The 15,993-nt window shown below is 41.9% G+C and overlaps 3 protein-coding genes across 5 annotated transcripts; 1 reads left to right on the top strand and 2 right to left on the bottom strand.

Moving 5' to 3' along the window:
• Window positions 1-1,174: 1,174 nt before the first annotated feature.
• cldnk (claudin k) lies at window positions 1,175-7,940 on the bottom strand. 3 transcript variants are annotated; one of them, XM_080044096.1, is made up of 8 exons: window positions 7,809-7,940; window positions 5,640-5,912; window positions 5,479-5,556; window positions 5,135-5,383; window positions 4,892-5,039; window positions 4,761-4,787; window positions 3,230-4,526; window positions 2,079-2,250 (listed from the first exon to the last, which is right to left on the bottom strand). In XM_080044096.1, exons 2-7 carry the CDS (start codon window positions 5,907-5,909, stop codon window positions 3,982-3,984), a joined length of 1,317 nt encoding a protein of 438 aa, XP_079900222.1. In that variant the 5' UTR covers window positions 5,910-5,912; window positions 7,809-7,940; the 3' UTR covers window positions 2,079-2,250; window positions 3,230-3,981. The 3 variants fall into 3 exon arrangements, with proteins under 3 accessions (XP_079900223.1, XP_079900222.1, XP_079900221.1); XM_080044095.1 differs by having other exon boundaries at window positions 7,802-7,927; XM_080044097.1 differs by lacking the exons at window positions 4,761-4,787; window positions 4,892-5,039; window positions 5,135-5,383; ... (1 more) ...; window positions 5,640-5,912; window positions 7,809-7,940 and having other exon boundaries at window positions 1,175-2,250; window positions 3,230-3,957.
• A 434-nt stretch (window positions 7,941-8,374) lies between these two features.
• LOC307263486 (GTPase IMAP family member 9) lies at window positions 8,375-9,961 on the bottom strand (the record flags this gene model as incomplete). Its single annotated transcript, XM_080044633.1, has 2 exons — window positions 8,375-9,411; window positions 9,940-9,961. 2 exons carry the CDS (start codon window positions 9,959-9,961, stop codon window positions 8,375-8,377), a joined length of 1,059 nt encoding a protein of 352 aa, XP_079900759.1.
• Window positions 9,962-11,201: 1,240 nt separating this feature from the next.
• Window positions 11,202-15,993, top strand: rsad1 (radical S-adenosyl methionine domain containing 1). Its single transcript, XM_080043534.1, has 9 exons — window positions 11,202-11,545; window positions 11,688-11,821; window positions 11,912-12,116; window positions 12,202-12,567; window positions 13,717-13,780; window positions 13,863-14,010; window positions 14,283-14,337; window positions 14,494-14,597; window positions 15,087-15,993. The coding sequence occupies exons 1-9, from the start codon at window positions 11,408-11,410 to the stop codon at window positions 15,229-15,231; spliced, it is 1,359 nt and encodes a 452-aa protein (XP_079899660.1). The 5' UTR covers window positions 11,202-11,407; the 3' UTR covers window positions 15,232-15,993.

Raw genomic sequence — 15,993 nt, 5'->3', positions numbered from 1 at the left:
TCTTGGTACCATACCTTTATATCTATTGTTATTATAAAACCCACAGTGTAAGTAGTGCAATTGTCTCCCTCTGCTTTTCCCCATTATCATTTAACGATAAAGGAGCAGAGACTGCCCTACTGTATTCACAGTATTATTCTACCAACACTGGTATAGGCCTTCTTAGGTCATGTATGAGTCACTACCTGGCACTTGGTACACTGGTGCCCATTGTTATTCTGGTGCTGTAATGCTATATAAAGTGGCATTGTGTTTGTCTGTCCTGCTGTTATGGACAGAAAGTAAAAGAAAAACTAAGGGAGCATGCATCCCTTTCCAACTGTGATAAAATTGACCGTTTATATGAGATATAAAGCAAATGCCAGGGTATGTTTCCTACGCAATCAACTTACTTTAAGAAATGTAGCTTGGAAATAAATAGTCAAATTCAGAAACAGCGTCAGCAATGCATGTACATTCACCAATGCTCAAAGGGGTTTAATTCACTGAAATCATTCTTGAAATTCTTTGTGGGTGATCATTTTCTTTAAAGAAAAGTAGCAGCAAATCTGAGGGATCCGAACAATCTCTCATGAATAAAGATTATGCTTTCTCCACTGTGACTTGTAACATCCCACATGACATGCGCACACACAGAGACACTGACAGACAGGAATGCCCACATGTATTACTAACTTGAACATTCTGAGTGTTTCTCAGTTTTTTTTACTCAATGTCATATAATCATCAGTTTGGATATCCAAAATAAGTGGTGTAATGGAAACTTCAGACAGATCTGTGAAATCTATTGTTATTTTGACGAAGAGTAGGAGGTGCTTTGAGATCACTTTTGCTGGTAATTGATGGAATACAAAAAATTTTAGGTTGTGAAAGATAATGTATTTTTTCTTTGTCGCTGGTACAGGGTTGCCAAGACAGCGAAGAGGAGATGGCAGATAGGAGATGGACGACTACACGCACACACACACACACACACCCTCAACAACAACACATCTAAACAATATGGCACCACAAGCAACTGCACACACATCCCCATTGTTCTATTGTTCTTCACCACTCAGCCGAACCCCTAGTAGTGTTTACATAAATGAGCAAAACAACTATGCAACTGCTTTAATATCTGTAATCAAAAACACGAACACACACTATTTCCCTCAGAAGAGGATTTGAAAGGACATTTTATTTTACACTGACAAACAGAGAAAAAAGGTTACTGAGTGATATCAGGTATGAAATAATGAAATGAGTTCAATTTTCACAGAACAGCCTCCTGCAGCCTTTCAGAAAGAAAAGTAAACTGGAATAACATTTAATATAAAATAATTACAGGAAGCAAAATCAAAAGGAGAAGGATCAGGTTTGTCATCGTTTGGGGTGTTTTTGTGGGATTTGAAGGTGTTCAGACATTTTGGAAACTTAAACATAACCTTTGACCTGTGAGGCAGGTGCCCTGCGAGGACTACTTTCTCCACTGCTGAAGGTGGGAGAGCCTGAGAGGCCAGGGGGACTTGACCCAGCATAGAGCAGAGATCCCCCAATCAGGAGCAAGGATGATGCCCCCCAGCCGATGTAAAGGGCAGGACCAAGCTCACGCTTGTGCGGGGCAGCCACATGTGGGTCATAGAAATCCCTGATGATGGAGTGGGCAGTCCAGCAGATTGGCACAAGGTAAAGGAACCCTGCGATGGCAAAGAGGGCACCAGAGATGCGAGCGATACGGGCCTTGAGGCTGTTTACACCAATGCACTTAGTGCACTTGACTCCTACGACCCCCAGAGACAGAGCCAAGCCACACATCAGGATGGAAAGCACGGTGAGGCCTCGGGCAGCCTGCATGTCACTGGGCAGAGCCAGCAAGCTGTCATAAACCTTACACTGAATCTGACCTGTGCTCTGCACAATGCAATTCATCCAAAGGCCTTCCCAAATGATCTGAGCTGTCACTATGTTGTTACCGATGAAGGCAGTGACTCGCCAAAGTGGGATGATACAGACTACAAAGCCACTCACCCAGCCTATAAGGGACATGATTAGGCCCAGCAGCTGCATGCCCGTGGTTGCCATGGTAAAAGGTGTTTTTTGAATTTCAATAGATTTGTCTTAGTTCTATTTCAGTCTTTGTCTGTTGCTGAGGGCTCACTTATAGTCCCACACAGAAATGTGACGGTCTACAGTACTGGAAAATGTGTGATCCACTACTGGATCCTGAGTCTTCGGTTGTTCAGCTTGAGTTAGGTCAGGACAGGTTTCCTGAAATTCAGAAAATGACAAGACAGAGAAAACGGGATTTAAAGATGTAAATGCTATTTTTTAGAGGTGAAAAATTCTCAGACAGAAAACTGTGTTTTAACCTGTTAGTTTTTCACAACAATGAGCTTCACATTAGTACATTATGAAAAGCCTAATGGAGCATATATTTATCATAAATATTTGGGCTGGGGAGGCCCATGTTTAGCGGATTCCAGCGAGCACCACAGAGAATAGCCGTCTTTGACACGGATGTGGGTGTCGAACTACGCCTTGCCTGGCGAGTGGATTATCTCAGAAAAACATGAGGAGACTTTGAACACAAGCATCTTTCATGAAGGCTTGTAGAGTGGGCCAGGGGAACCTATGTCATCTAGTTAGCACAGCTCTCACTATCCACACTTTACTACTTCTGTGAATCAAGAACCTCCCTGCACAATCAATCCAGGGGTTCCTTCATGGCATGAATGTGAAAATGTCAAAGGGATTGTTTGTTTTTACCCTTTTAGAAAAACATGCATCCAATAGACCCCCATGTGAGAGGATTATTATTAGATTCAATCGGAATAAAGTATGTTTAGTAAGTGGGCAGATAACAATGAATCCTCAAAACCAGATAAATGAGTCTGGCAGGACTATACTTTCCCACTGTTACAAAATAGTGTACTTGAATTTATTGCCATGAGTTATTCCTCTCTGGAAGTTCCTTAAAGGCCCCAGACTCCACTTAAAGAACCTGTTCCTCGTCCTAGATACAACTATAAAATAGCTCTGCCACCTTTACAGGAATCTATTGCAAACAAAGAGGCAAGAGCAATTTCATACATCTGCCACCAACATTGAGACAACTTGATTATCGATATGCCATTGTGATACAGCTAAACATAAAGTAAGCAAATAAATGGAAACATTGTTTAATGTCCATCCAACCCATTACACTTTCCCAAAATATTTTTGCACAGATATTATAAAAGATATTTACCTCAAATGAAGTACTGTCACTGCTCCCCTTGGTCCACAGGTGGGTGTTTCTCGTCCTTTGCTTTTGTGGATCAGTTGGGATGACAGGGGGGTTGCGAAGGACGGCCTTGAGGATTCAGTTGAGTCTACAGGAACACTGGAGAGTAGGGCACTACTCTATCTCAGAGGTCAGGTGAACTGAAACAGAGAGGGTGGATTGGCTTCGACACCCAGGACTGGACTGGAGATGGGGGCTGCCCTCGGAGATGCCAGCGCGAGTCTGTGTGGCGGTGGGCAGAAGCACGCGCTTGTGTTGCGCGACCGTGTCAGTGTGTGAATGAGTGAATGTGTTTGAGTGTGTCTCCCAGTGCCTGGTGGACGAGCACAATGCCCCGCTGTCTTGCTGTGCCCTCCCTCCCTGCTCCTGGTCAACCTCTGTCCCAGCCCTGCAGCCCCTCATACCCATCCAACTCGGCCACCCATTTTCTCCCTCTTTTTCGACTTTGACTCACTTGTTCATTTATGAGAGCCCTCTCTTTTCTTCTATACCCTTTTCTTTTCTTTTTCAATCTGTTTATGAGTTTCATTGAAGTTTTTTCGAGTGTATGGAGGCAGCCCTGATGCAACCTCTTGTTCACTGTTCTGACAGGGAAAATGTGCTTCATTGTGGTTTTTTCATATAAAAATATAAATTATATAAATATATTTGACAAACTGGAATGATTTGGAAAAGATAATCACAGGGGGTTAATAAAATAATTCTCAGTATGATATTCAGATGCTGCAAAAACTAGAAGAGATGATTAGTGACGCAGCGTTTTTGCCGCCAAGCAGGCGACCTGGACTGAAGAATGGATGAAGCCTGTCAGTGAATGTGTCTGTGAAGGTGTGAATGTGGACTCCAGATTCTGCACAGTAGAAGGACACACGGCCCTCTGCATAGTCCAGGAACACACCTATCCTCCTGGGTCTCTGCTCCAGAGCCACTGGGCTGACAGGAGAGGTGTTGGCCATGTACTGTCCTCCAGCCTTCAGGCTCAAAGTCCAGAAACCGTTTGCAGGGCAGACAGTGAACTTGCCCTTCCTGTTTATGGACTGTCTGACCACACCCAGGTTCCACTCCAGCTTCTCCCCAACCTCCACCTCCCAGTAGCACCTGCCCCCGCTCAAGCTCTCTTTGGCCAGCACGTTGGCCACGCGGTCGAAGCGCTTGGGGTGATCAGGAACCTCCTGAAGCTTGTCCGTGTGTCTCACTTGTTTCCTATCGTCTGAGACGGAGAGGAAGGGGTGGGCCGTCTTAGCACTCAGACTGACATCCACTAAGAAAGAGGGAGATGAAAAGGTAAAGAATGGGTCAAACATCTTGAGCACTAAGGGACTGTAAGGAGATTACTTGGGCTGAGAGGGGTGTTTAATCCTATATTTTTTTTAAATAGAGAGCCTATCCTCTACTTTCCCCATCGTTCAATTAACAATATTAGAAACATTTATAATCCCAACCTTTAATAATTTAGATACGGTCCATTATGTTTTCTGAATCGACAAAGCCTTACCTGTGTATTTCTCTACTCTCTTAAGTTCTGTCATAGAAAGAGCCATGGGGGGAAGAAGAAAAAAATGTGACCGTTATGAATTTATTGTAGAAAGCTGATTTTATACCTCAGAGAAAAGCTGCATTTCTCACCAGATTTGGAGAGCCTGTTGACTTCTACCTTCATCTTTTCCATCATGTCTGACAGCGCCCGTCTGGTCACCCCTACACAAGGGTCCGTTTCTAAGGTAACCATAGACCAGTCCTTCATCTCAGAGGGGCACTTGGTGGAAACACTGGTCTGAATGATACAAGTGAAGACATCTTACATTTGACCAATGACAGTGGTGTCAGATCACCATCATTATATCATCTACAAAACGTAAAGGTGCTTACCAAGGTGACTTGCTTTGCATCGTCACTTTCTTTGACGTTTACGGGAATCTGAGTTTCAGGTTCAGCGGTCTCCTTCCTGAGCTCCTGGATCTCCTGCTCAAGGTCTTCCACCATTCTTTCTACTCTCTTCCCCTCCTCTCCCTGTCTCTCCTCAATGGCTGAAACCACTGCTTTGTGACTCTTCTCCATAGCATTCACCAGGGCAGAGAAGACCTTATGGCTCTCGCGCACCTCTCTGAGGTAGGAATTCTGATTGGACATCATCATGCACAATCACTCAATGATGTAAGTGTACTTTGAAAACAAATATTTGAATGATTTAGAGGGTTTTGCTTGCAACGCACCTTTTGGAGCTCGAGGGAATACTTCAACCTTTCTATCTTCAGTAGCCTTTCCTGAATCATTTGCTCAACATCTATAACCTGCACAAATGTGAAACAGTGACACAAGCACACACATATATAAGAGTTGTATTAATCATCAGATGACAAATGCAATAAATTACCGTTTCCTCATCAGGTGGTTTCTGTGGTCGATTCTTCCTGTAGTTGTCCGAGAGATCTGCCAAAATGCTGTTGACACTGAGGTCAGGTCTGTCAGGGAACACTCTCTTACAGCGGGGGCAGTATTTGGACTGGTGCCTTGTCCAGTAGTGGCAGAGACAGGAGAGGCAGAAGCTGTGTCCACATGGTGTGGTCACTGGGCCGGTGAAGATGTCTCTACACAGAGAGCACAAGAAGTGCTTCTCAGGGAGGAGGCTGATTGTAGAGGCCATAATCTAAAAGGGACAATGTTATCAAAGTGTTGAAAGGCTTTTTTCTGTTGTTCTTTGTTCAAATGCCCCTGTGACTAAAGGTTTTGCACTTGAATGGTTGATATGATACAAACTTTACTAGAAAAGTGCACTCACAAATCATTTAATAAACAAAAGATGAAATTAGAATTTTAAGTGGACTCCTTTAGAAATTTAGTAGAGTGTATTTATAGCGGAGAATTATGGCAGAAGTTTTCAGATCCTATAATTAAGAAAAAGCACCAATATTGATGCAAAAATACTCCATTACAAGTAGAGGTCTTACTTTAAAAATCCTATTTAAGTAAAACTACAAAAGTGTTATTAGCTAAATGTACTTAAATTTAGTAAACACTGCTTCTGCTGCAACATTATTGACATGTTAATATTATCGTTAGAACATTTTGAGATTGTAAGTACCTGCCTATGACTACTTTAAGAAGAAAATGTAGTAACACTTTACAATAAGGTACACAACAAGTAGTTACTGAAGAACAAATGAGGAACGAATGGTAAGTTAATGAGTAGGTACTGAGAGACTGTGATTCAAGCACTATTGATTAGTTACTGTAAACAGACCGGGAGTTACTGTATTAATGAAGCATTGGGTAATGATAAGTTAATGAGTAGGTACTGAGAAACATATTCAAGCACTGTTTAGTTACTGGTTAACAGACTGGGAGTTACTGTATTAATTAAGCATCAGGTAATGGTAAGTTAATGAGTATTTACTGATTCACTAACGGTACATTAATGGTCAAGTAAGCATTCGTTAATGAGTATGATGCATTACTTTACTGGAAGGTACACAAACTGCTTCACTAACGGTAAGTAATGGTTAAGTATTCATTAGTCAATCAGTTACATCTCATTATAATGATCAATTCCAGCATGGGACCCAAGCCAGCTTTAAACAACTGTGAAACCAAGGGTGGCAAATTAAAGGCGAACCCTGCAGCAGCCGATAAACCTTCAGCATTACTAGTGCTACAGAATATGCCTTGGATGTGAATGTATATGTTGGGAACATCATTAAAAGAAGGTGATCATCCCGTGTCTGGCCTGGCATTTTATTCACTAATTGTGAAAATCTAAGGGGGAAAAACTACCTTATTAACTCTTTATTACCTAACCATTACCTGATGCTTCATTAATACAGTAACTCCCAGTCTGTTAACCAGTAACTAAACAGTGCTAGAATACGTTTCTCAGTACCTATTCATTAACTTATCATTACCTAATGCTTCATTAATACAGTAACTCCCAGTCTTTTTACAGTAACTAATCAAAGTGCTTGAATCTCAGTCTCTCAGTCATTAACTTACCATTCGTTCCTCATTCGTTCCTCAGTAACTCACTTGTTGTGTACCTTATTGTGAAGTGAAATCGAAAACACAAATACTTTTAGCTCAGACATGCAGCCTTTAGACTCTCAGGGAGGGCACAGAGTGTTCTTGATCAGAATGGCATTCCTCTCATATTAGGCAATGATTTACAAAGGACAGGATATGTCATTCTTTTTTTTAAAAGCAACATTCAGTTCGCTGGCGAAAGCTTCCCACTGTGAAGAACAATGTCAAGTATAAGTGAAGTATGTAGCCGAACAGGTAGCTACCAAATTCTTTGTTACGTAATTGGGGAGCTGCAGCAGCTCAACCCAAAGCAGTGACTGACACCCTAGGGTTATGTTCCTTGTGATTCCTGAGTTTTGAGGGGACTCGTTTGTACTCTGACAGTCATGTAGGGTAGGGAACATTTGGACATGCATTACATTCATGGATGATTCAGAGGCCTGATTTCTGTCTTGAAAATGGTAGCTTTTCCAAAAGTTAAACAGGAAGTACTTAACCGAGTTTAAGTGAGTTTGGTCTTACCTTTTACCTGGAATTAATCTTCAAAGATCCAGAAAAATACAATGCAGTCAGTCAGCGCTACCTCTTTTTACAGCTTCAGGTAATAATACAAAGATACTGCAAATGGTTTGTACACTCGACAGGTACATGAAGGTGTGTGTGTGTGTTGTGTAGGAAAGAGGCAGTGCTTTAGACAATGGAACCCTCAGTTGTGACTCCACCCTTTTGTTATCTGAGCTACACTTCAACTAACCTATAGCAAGACACCAGGAAATGTCAGAGGTTGAATAATATGTTATATGGTCACCAAACAACACGCTGTCACACAACTCTGTTTATTTAAAGTACAAAACAGTACAGTAAGTAGATGATACAACTCTTGCAAAACTGACAAAGTACTAAGGAGTATGGGGGGCAAGTTTGTGTTTCAACCTTAAAGGAATTGTACGTTTTCTTATATTCAATTCAGTATCAAGTTAGCTGAAAGCTTTGTAAACAAGGATTGGATTAAAAGAGAATCCATTTAAAAAAAAAATTGTTTCCACTTTATTCCTGAAAAACGGGTCATAACTAAAAAAAAAAAAAAGCACACTGTCATGGACGAGGAGTTGCAAAGAAGCGATTTATGAAGATTGAGTTGAAGTTGAGTCTGGCTGGTGGTGACACTCTGTCCTCAATATGCTCTATAGCTACCTGGGCTGTTCCTCCTGCCGATCCACCCACTGCACCTCCTATTATCCCATAGAGAACCATCCCTCCTGGACCCTCTATGGACCCAAACAGAACACCCAGGGCAGCTCCCACAACTAAACCTGTCCCAAGTCCTCTGGCCAGGGACGTTCTCAGCCATCCATTGTCCATCTCTGCCCTCTCTCTGATCTCTGAGCCGACCCTGGTGGTGTAGATGTCTTTCTGCTGGTACAGCTCCTCCTCCATGTATTTGTTCTCCATTTCAGTCCATACCTTCTCTATCTCTGCAGTCCTCTGCCTCTTGAGCCTCTTCTCCTCCTTCTTCACACTGTCCTCGGCCTTCTGGAAGGTTCTGTTGGAGAAGTGGCCCCCTCCCAGGGAGGCCCCCATCCGCTCTATCTTTTCCTTCAGCACCTCTCTTTCCCGGCTGCAATCCCTCCAGTTCCTGCTAAAAACGTGAAAGCGCCCACCGAACTTCTCAATCAATTCTCTCATGTACCAGTCAGTCGTCTGCATCCTCTTTTCCATGTTTTCCAAGTCAGATCCCTCAATGTTTCCTTCATAGGCCAAGAGGACCATACTGTGCCTCAGACAGTGTTTTCCAAAGCGCTTTTTCATCAGTTTGTGGGAATTCAAGTCATTCATGGATATATTCTCCACGTCAAATACCACAAGAAAGGCATGGGGGCCGGGAATACTTAAGCACTTGGACCTTCTCAGCTCCATCTCCGTCTTGGCTGGAGACATATCGTTCTCATAGAAGTTTGGTGCATTGATCACAGCCACTTGTCTACCACCCAGCTCTCCAATATTCTTCCTGCTGCCAGAAATTTTTATGACATCCCTAGAAAACTCCTCTCTCCCAAGTATGGCATTTGTCAGTTGGAACTGCGAAGGTCCACTGCTACCGACCAACAAGAGCCTTAACTCTGTCGAAGATGCTGTAAAAGAATAAGTGAATTTCACTTTGAGAAAGAAGTCAAACCACGTTAATGCTAAAGGTAATGTGCATGTGGTCACACTTATCATTATAAATGTACACATCTTTATCTTATTCTCTTGCTCTCACCAAAGTTATTAAAACTCATCCCGAGGGGAACATAGAAATCTGCACCATGTATCCGGACAATTCATCAACAGTTATTGAGACATTTCACTCAAAACTAAAAGTCCAGTAGTGCTAAAGGAACATTTAAGGAATCCCAAAATACATTAGGATTTATTGTCTGGGAAAAATTGTATAGCCAAGCATATTTGTTGAGAAATGTAATTCTGGACCAAAGTGAACAAACCAACTGACATAGCCACGCCGCCAACGACTAATGCTAGACCTCTTTTAACTGATAAATGGAATGAAGACTGATTTTAGCCAGCCTGTTAGATGTGAAGCTTGAGTTAAAATAAAGCAGAGAATAGTCCAAGTTGATGTCATATTAACTTTCCATATGTATAAAATCAGTGAGCTTTACCTTTCTTCTTCTTCTTATCCATTTGGGAGATTTACAGCACAGATTCACTATCTTAATTTAGGATTATAGCAATGCTCTGTAGCTTCTCACTGGACTGAACCCATCCCTGTAACTGTTTTGTGTAATCAATGAAAACACATCCCTATCCTCTCTCTCTCTCTCTCTCTCTCTCTCTCTCTCTCTCTCTCTCTCTCTCTCTCTCTCTCTCTCTCTCTCTCTCTCTCTCTCTCTCTCTCTCTCTCTCTCTCTCTCTCTCTCTGTTGATTAGGTAACTTGGCCTCACATTTAATGTTAAGCGGAAAATGTCCTGCGGGACTTGAGCTCATGGTCAGCACATTTAATTAAATACTTCATAAACTACCTTGCTTTGTCATTTTGTAATAATGTGAAGGAAAAGAAGATGAGGATTTAGACATTTTCCTTATTACCCCAACATGATAAAAGAGAGTGAATTAACTGGAATACTGATGAGAGAATGCTTTTATAAGAGTGGTCTTTTTTCATTTTTCTGTTCAATTTACACCCTACAAGGTCATCTCACTGTCACTGTGTTTATTCTCTGGGATGGGGGAAATCAATAGCTAATTAATTTAGTTTGACCCTGTGTGACTGGAGCACAAATTAATATTTAAATATATAAAGTGTCCTTGTGTGTAAACTCTGTGAAAACAGAAGGTCCCTCTGGCACCTGTAGGCCTAGACTACATGTTTTCTGAATTAGCATACATGCTACATGTTTGATGTAGGCCTAGGTTCAATGAAAGATGTGCTTAATATCCTCAATCTATTTTTAATTGATGAAAGTATCGTACAAGCAGTTGCCTATAAAGCAAATGACTGTCATCCCTCTTTAGGTCATATAACGCTTAAAGGACCAGTGAGTTAATTACTTTATTATGCACCTTATACAGTAGTAGGCCTATCTGATATAGGCCTTTACCTTGGCCTTGTGTTAGCCTACTTTAGGTTTTGGATAATAATACTCTATAAGACATTCTTTTAATTCTCACAGTATTCATACAAACTATAGGCTAACAACAGCTTAACAAGTGCCTAATCTAAACAGTGCAGTTTCACACAGGAGAGTTATTAGAATGGGTTGGCTACAGTAAACTGTCCACAGTGGCCTTTTTGTTGAAAGCAGCGCCCCTATGTGGTCAAACTTCGTAAAATACAAAAAAGGACATCAAAATGACGTTTTTCCTGTTTGGAGGTACGTCATACCTACCAGGAAGAGGCTACCGTTTACAATAGGTCCATAATGTAAACACAGACCAAACAACTTCACGCTTCACTGTGGTTGCTGTGGAAACATTGGCATTGAAACTTTCACTCAACTTTTGTCTTTGTGATGGAGCCGGACGCTTGCTGTAACGGGACCATGTGTCCAAAGGAAGGTCAAACTGGACTCGGGACTCAGACTGACCGCTACACCTAAAGACAGCCTACTATAACCTGCGTCATCACGATGATAAGACACACGGCGCGTGTGGCCGCACGGGCCCTCTCTCGCGGTCTGCGCGGCGTCTCTGATTCCTCCAGTGAAGAAAGAATTGAAAATGTGTTTGAGCCTTTCTCCAAGCAGCAGGCGTCTCTTTACTTGCACGTGAGAGGGCTTTGGTCAATTTAACTGATTGAATCGTTTTACGCAGTATGCCCATGCACTACATTACATCTATACGTGGAAATGACGTACAAAGTTTGCACATTATGTCAAAATATTGTCACCTTTTTGCTATGTCCCACAGTGGCCTTACTGTCTCAGGAGGTGCTCCTACTGCAACTTTAACAAGTACATACCCAGAGAGAACAATGACAACATAATGACCGAGTGCCTTCAGCGGGAGACTGAGACGTTGCTTCACCTCAGTCAGGTATCCTGGTAAGGTCATTTTAGAGCTTCCACATGAAACGACCCAGTATCCCCCTCTAGCTTTCACCCAACCATTTTAATTTTGATTTCTCCGCCCAGCATTACCTCAGTGTTTTTCGGTGGTGGTACACCGAGCCTGGCCCAGCCTTCCACCATAGCTGCAGTACTGGAAACTGTTTCCAGGCAGGCCAATCTCTCAAATAAGGCCGAGGTTACGCTGGAGGTCAATCCTACTCCTATGGGAAAGTCCAAGTTGGAGGATTTTTGCTGTGCCGGCGTGAACCGTTTCTCCATTGGCGTCCAGGTGAATATATAATCAATAAAATAAATCACAGAACATTAGATTATGAGCTATATTGTCTCCATATAACACCATTCAATCCTCCCAGTCTTTGCAGGATGAGCATTTGAAACTTCTGGGGAGAGACCACAGCTACCGTCAGGCTTTGCAAACCATTGAAGAGGCCAGGAGGCTGTGTCCCGGGAGGGTGTCTGTGGACGTGATGTTCGGACGGCCCGGGCAGAGCGTCCAGGCCTGGGAGAGCGAGCTGTCGGAGCTGCTGAAGGTCTGTGACGACCACGTGTCCCTGTACCAGCTGACGTTGGAGCGAGGCACCCAGCTGTTCACACAGGTGCAGCGAGGAGAGCTGGCCCTGCCTGCAGAGGAGGTGGTGGCAGAGATGTACCAGCGGGCCAGGACAACTCTGCACCAGCACGGCTTCCTGCAGTACGAGGTGTCCAACTTTGCAAGACATGTAAGTCCTCAGCAGGTGCATTCAAATATTTACTTGGCGACAAGTAAATACAACACGCAGAGTCTCTAGAAAGGCAGAGGACTCTAGTCCCTTTGTTGTGCTGGGAAAACTGTTTTCCAGGTTATAGAGGTATTAAGAGGTGCACAGGTCTTAAACATGCTTTTTCGTCATGTTTTTTGGAAGAAATTTATCATTAATGGGACAATTGATAACATATGAAAAAATGCTTTTGTTATAACCTTTAGAACAACTATAGGAATGATTATGGAAATATATGTTGCTTTAGAAGTTGAGATTTTAGGTTTCAGAGTTAAAAAAAAAACTAATGTTGAGATAATGTCCGTTAAAGATGGTTGTGTAGGAGAAATATACAGATGCAAACAGACAAGGTTTAGTCAAATTAACACCCAAACGTACATTTTGAACCTTTTATGTATACTAGTTTGGGGCGACCGTGGCTCAGTTGGTAGAGCGGGTTGGCCAATGATCCAAGGTTTGGCGGTTCGATCCCTGCCCGGCCACCTGTGTCATAGTTGGTGTGTCCTTGGGCAAGACACTTCACCCACCTTGCCTGGCGTGAATGTGTATGACTGCTGTATGTTTGAGGTGGTGGTCGGAGGTGCCGTTGGCACGGAATGGCAGCCGCGCTTCCGTCAGTCTGCCCCAGGGCAGCTGTGGCTACTATTGTAGTTTACCACCACATGACTGTGTGTGAATGAATGGAACCTGGAACCCTGTAAGCGCTTTGAGTCCTAAGGGAATAAAGCGCTATATAAATCCTATCCATTATTATTATTATTATTATTATTATTATTATTATTATTATTATTATTATTATTATTATTATTATTATTATTATTATTATTATTATTATTAGTAGTATTATTATTAGTATTAGTATTATTAGTATTATTAGTATTATTAGTATGAAAGAATACATGTTATGAAATCAAAATAGACAAACATCTCAAAATTAGCCAATGCTTGAAAATACAATGTTTTTGCCTATCGTGTCTCGCCTTCAATGTGGCATTGCTTGTCACACAAAAGCTTTTCTACTTTTGATCAAAACTATCTTCTCCATCAACCCTTCAGATGTCTGCTCTGTTTTGCACCATTTGAATGTTTGATTTACTTTGTCTTGTGCAGAATGCGGTGAGTCATCACAATATGAGCTACTGGAAGGGAAGACAATACATCGGTGTCGGCCCAGGTAATACATTGTCTGCATTGAAAGCAGCGATCGATAAATATTATCAGAAAAGTTAGTTTTAACAGTTGTCGTCTTTCGGCAGGAGCACACGGGCGTTTTGTTCTGCCGGCGGAGGGAGGCAGCGTTCGCGAGGCCCGTACCCAGACACTGGAGCCTGACGTCTGGATCCGTGAAGTCCAACAGAGGGGTCATGGGACACGGCGGCGCATTCCACTCAGCCATCTTCAACTGTGAGCTGTTTGCACTGACAGGCAGTAGTAGTGTTGCGTCTTTGGTGATGAAACAAGGGGGGCAGCTGCCATTTCCCAGAAACCTCTCTGTCCTTGTGTGAAATGTACTGATTCTGATATCAGCCCATCTGCACAGTGCAATCCATCACATGGTCAGAAACATAGTGTTGGAGTCAATGCACGTGTTCTTGTCCATTCAAGCACTCTTGTCTTTGTGAAAATCAAAGTGTATTGACTGTGAAACTCTGTAATGAAAGCATTTGGTTTGGCAGATTGGAGGAGGTGTTGGTGATGGGAATGAGAATGACAGCGGGGATTAATCACAAGGTGAGGCACACACAATAATTCCTTTGTACTTCTACAACATGAAATACAATTATGTAAACAATATTATATTCAGCACTACTCTGTGTGTCATCTTCAGTTGAGGTGATGTTTGACCACTGGTATGTTGTTTGTGGTCATTCTCTGGTGTTTAAACAGCACTGGGAGATGTTCAGCCCTCGACTGACCCTCAACCAAGTCTTTGGCACATCCACCGAAGTCCAAGAGTTGCTACAGAGAGGACAACTCCTTCTTGACGACAGGTGACTCATGAGCGTCATTTTTCAAATACACAAGACCAAACTTTTACATTTGCAGCCAAAGAGATGACCCAATTGTGGAGGGCTGCATTGCTTTTTTTCGCTCCATTATTCAAGTAAGTAAGTAAGTAAGTAAGTAAAGTTTATTTATATAGCGCCTCTCGCAGACCAGGGTCACAAAGCGCTTCACATTAAAAAAAAAAAAAAAAAAAAAAGCGATTGTATTTTTCTTAATAAATTGTCAAAAGATGGGTAGAAATGCTTCTTAGGATTTCCTACTGCCCAATTAGATGTTTTTATTGAGCTAATTTTACATTACCAGCGGTCTAAAATTATACTCGTTTATATTATATTCATAATATAGGACAGAAGAAAAGCATACGATCCTCCCATTTGAGAAGTACCAGGGAACGCTTGGCATTTTTGTTTGGAAACTTATCATTGCAGCTCTACACTTAAATCGTGTCTCTCTTCTTCTTATTTCCTTCTCAGAGGTCTGCGCTGCTCCTGGGATGGACTGGCCTTACTGGACAGTATGCTGCCGGCTCTACTGCTCCAGCTGGAAAGGCAAATAAGTCTGGTGGACAAAGGGGACCACCCAAGCCCCAACCACGCCTCGGAGGTATACGTCAGCTAGATGGGCATATCTCCCTCCCCCCTGACGTCACATTGATGCCCTTTTTCGGCAAGAGGAGTGAGGCGGAATAAAAATCTCACAAGATGGCGATGAGCGTAAACCCGGTCAGCCCGGATGCTACATCCATTGTATATACTATCTATGGGACCACCATGCTGACGGACACTCAAAGAAGACCTCCAGCCAGTACAGTAATGTTAACACTGCAGATAACCTCAGGGATAGTTTATTTTTGTCCAGACAAAAGTCAAAGAAAAATCTGAAAGCAGGCAAATAGTGACTGGCAAAAAAGTGTTATTAAATTATATTATAAAGTCAGTTATTCCTGTGTGCCTGTGCTGTTTAGCTGTCAAACTTCAAAGCACTGCAAGTAGTCTTCTATCTCACCCTGGATATAATAATAATAATAATAATAATAATAATAATAATAATAATAATAATAATAATAATAATAATAATAATAATAATAATAATAATAATAATAATAATAATAATAATAATAATAATAATTGAGGGCGCCTTACAGGGCAGTGTTTAAAAAACAAAATCAACAATCATAAAAAACACAAGAACAAGATAATTTGAAACAATTTACACAAGTGGGGTGAAATGGATGGGAGACAATGAACTAGATTGTATATGTCTGTTTAAAAAGATGTGTTTATAGACGGGACTTAAAAGTGGAGAGAGTGTCAGAGTTAGAGAAATAGAACAGGCTTTTATATTGTAGTGACTTTGTTTTGTACTATTTTTTTCCTAAAC

Source organism: Ammodytes marinus (genome assembly GCF_949987685.1).
Source record: "Ammodytes marinus genome assembly, chromosome: 16".
NCBI lineage: Eukaryota > Metazoa > Chordata > Actinopteri > Uranoscopiformes > Ammodytidae > Ammodytes > Ammodytes marinus.
This window is presented reverse-complemented; position numbering and strand designations above follow the sequence as displayed.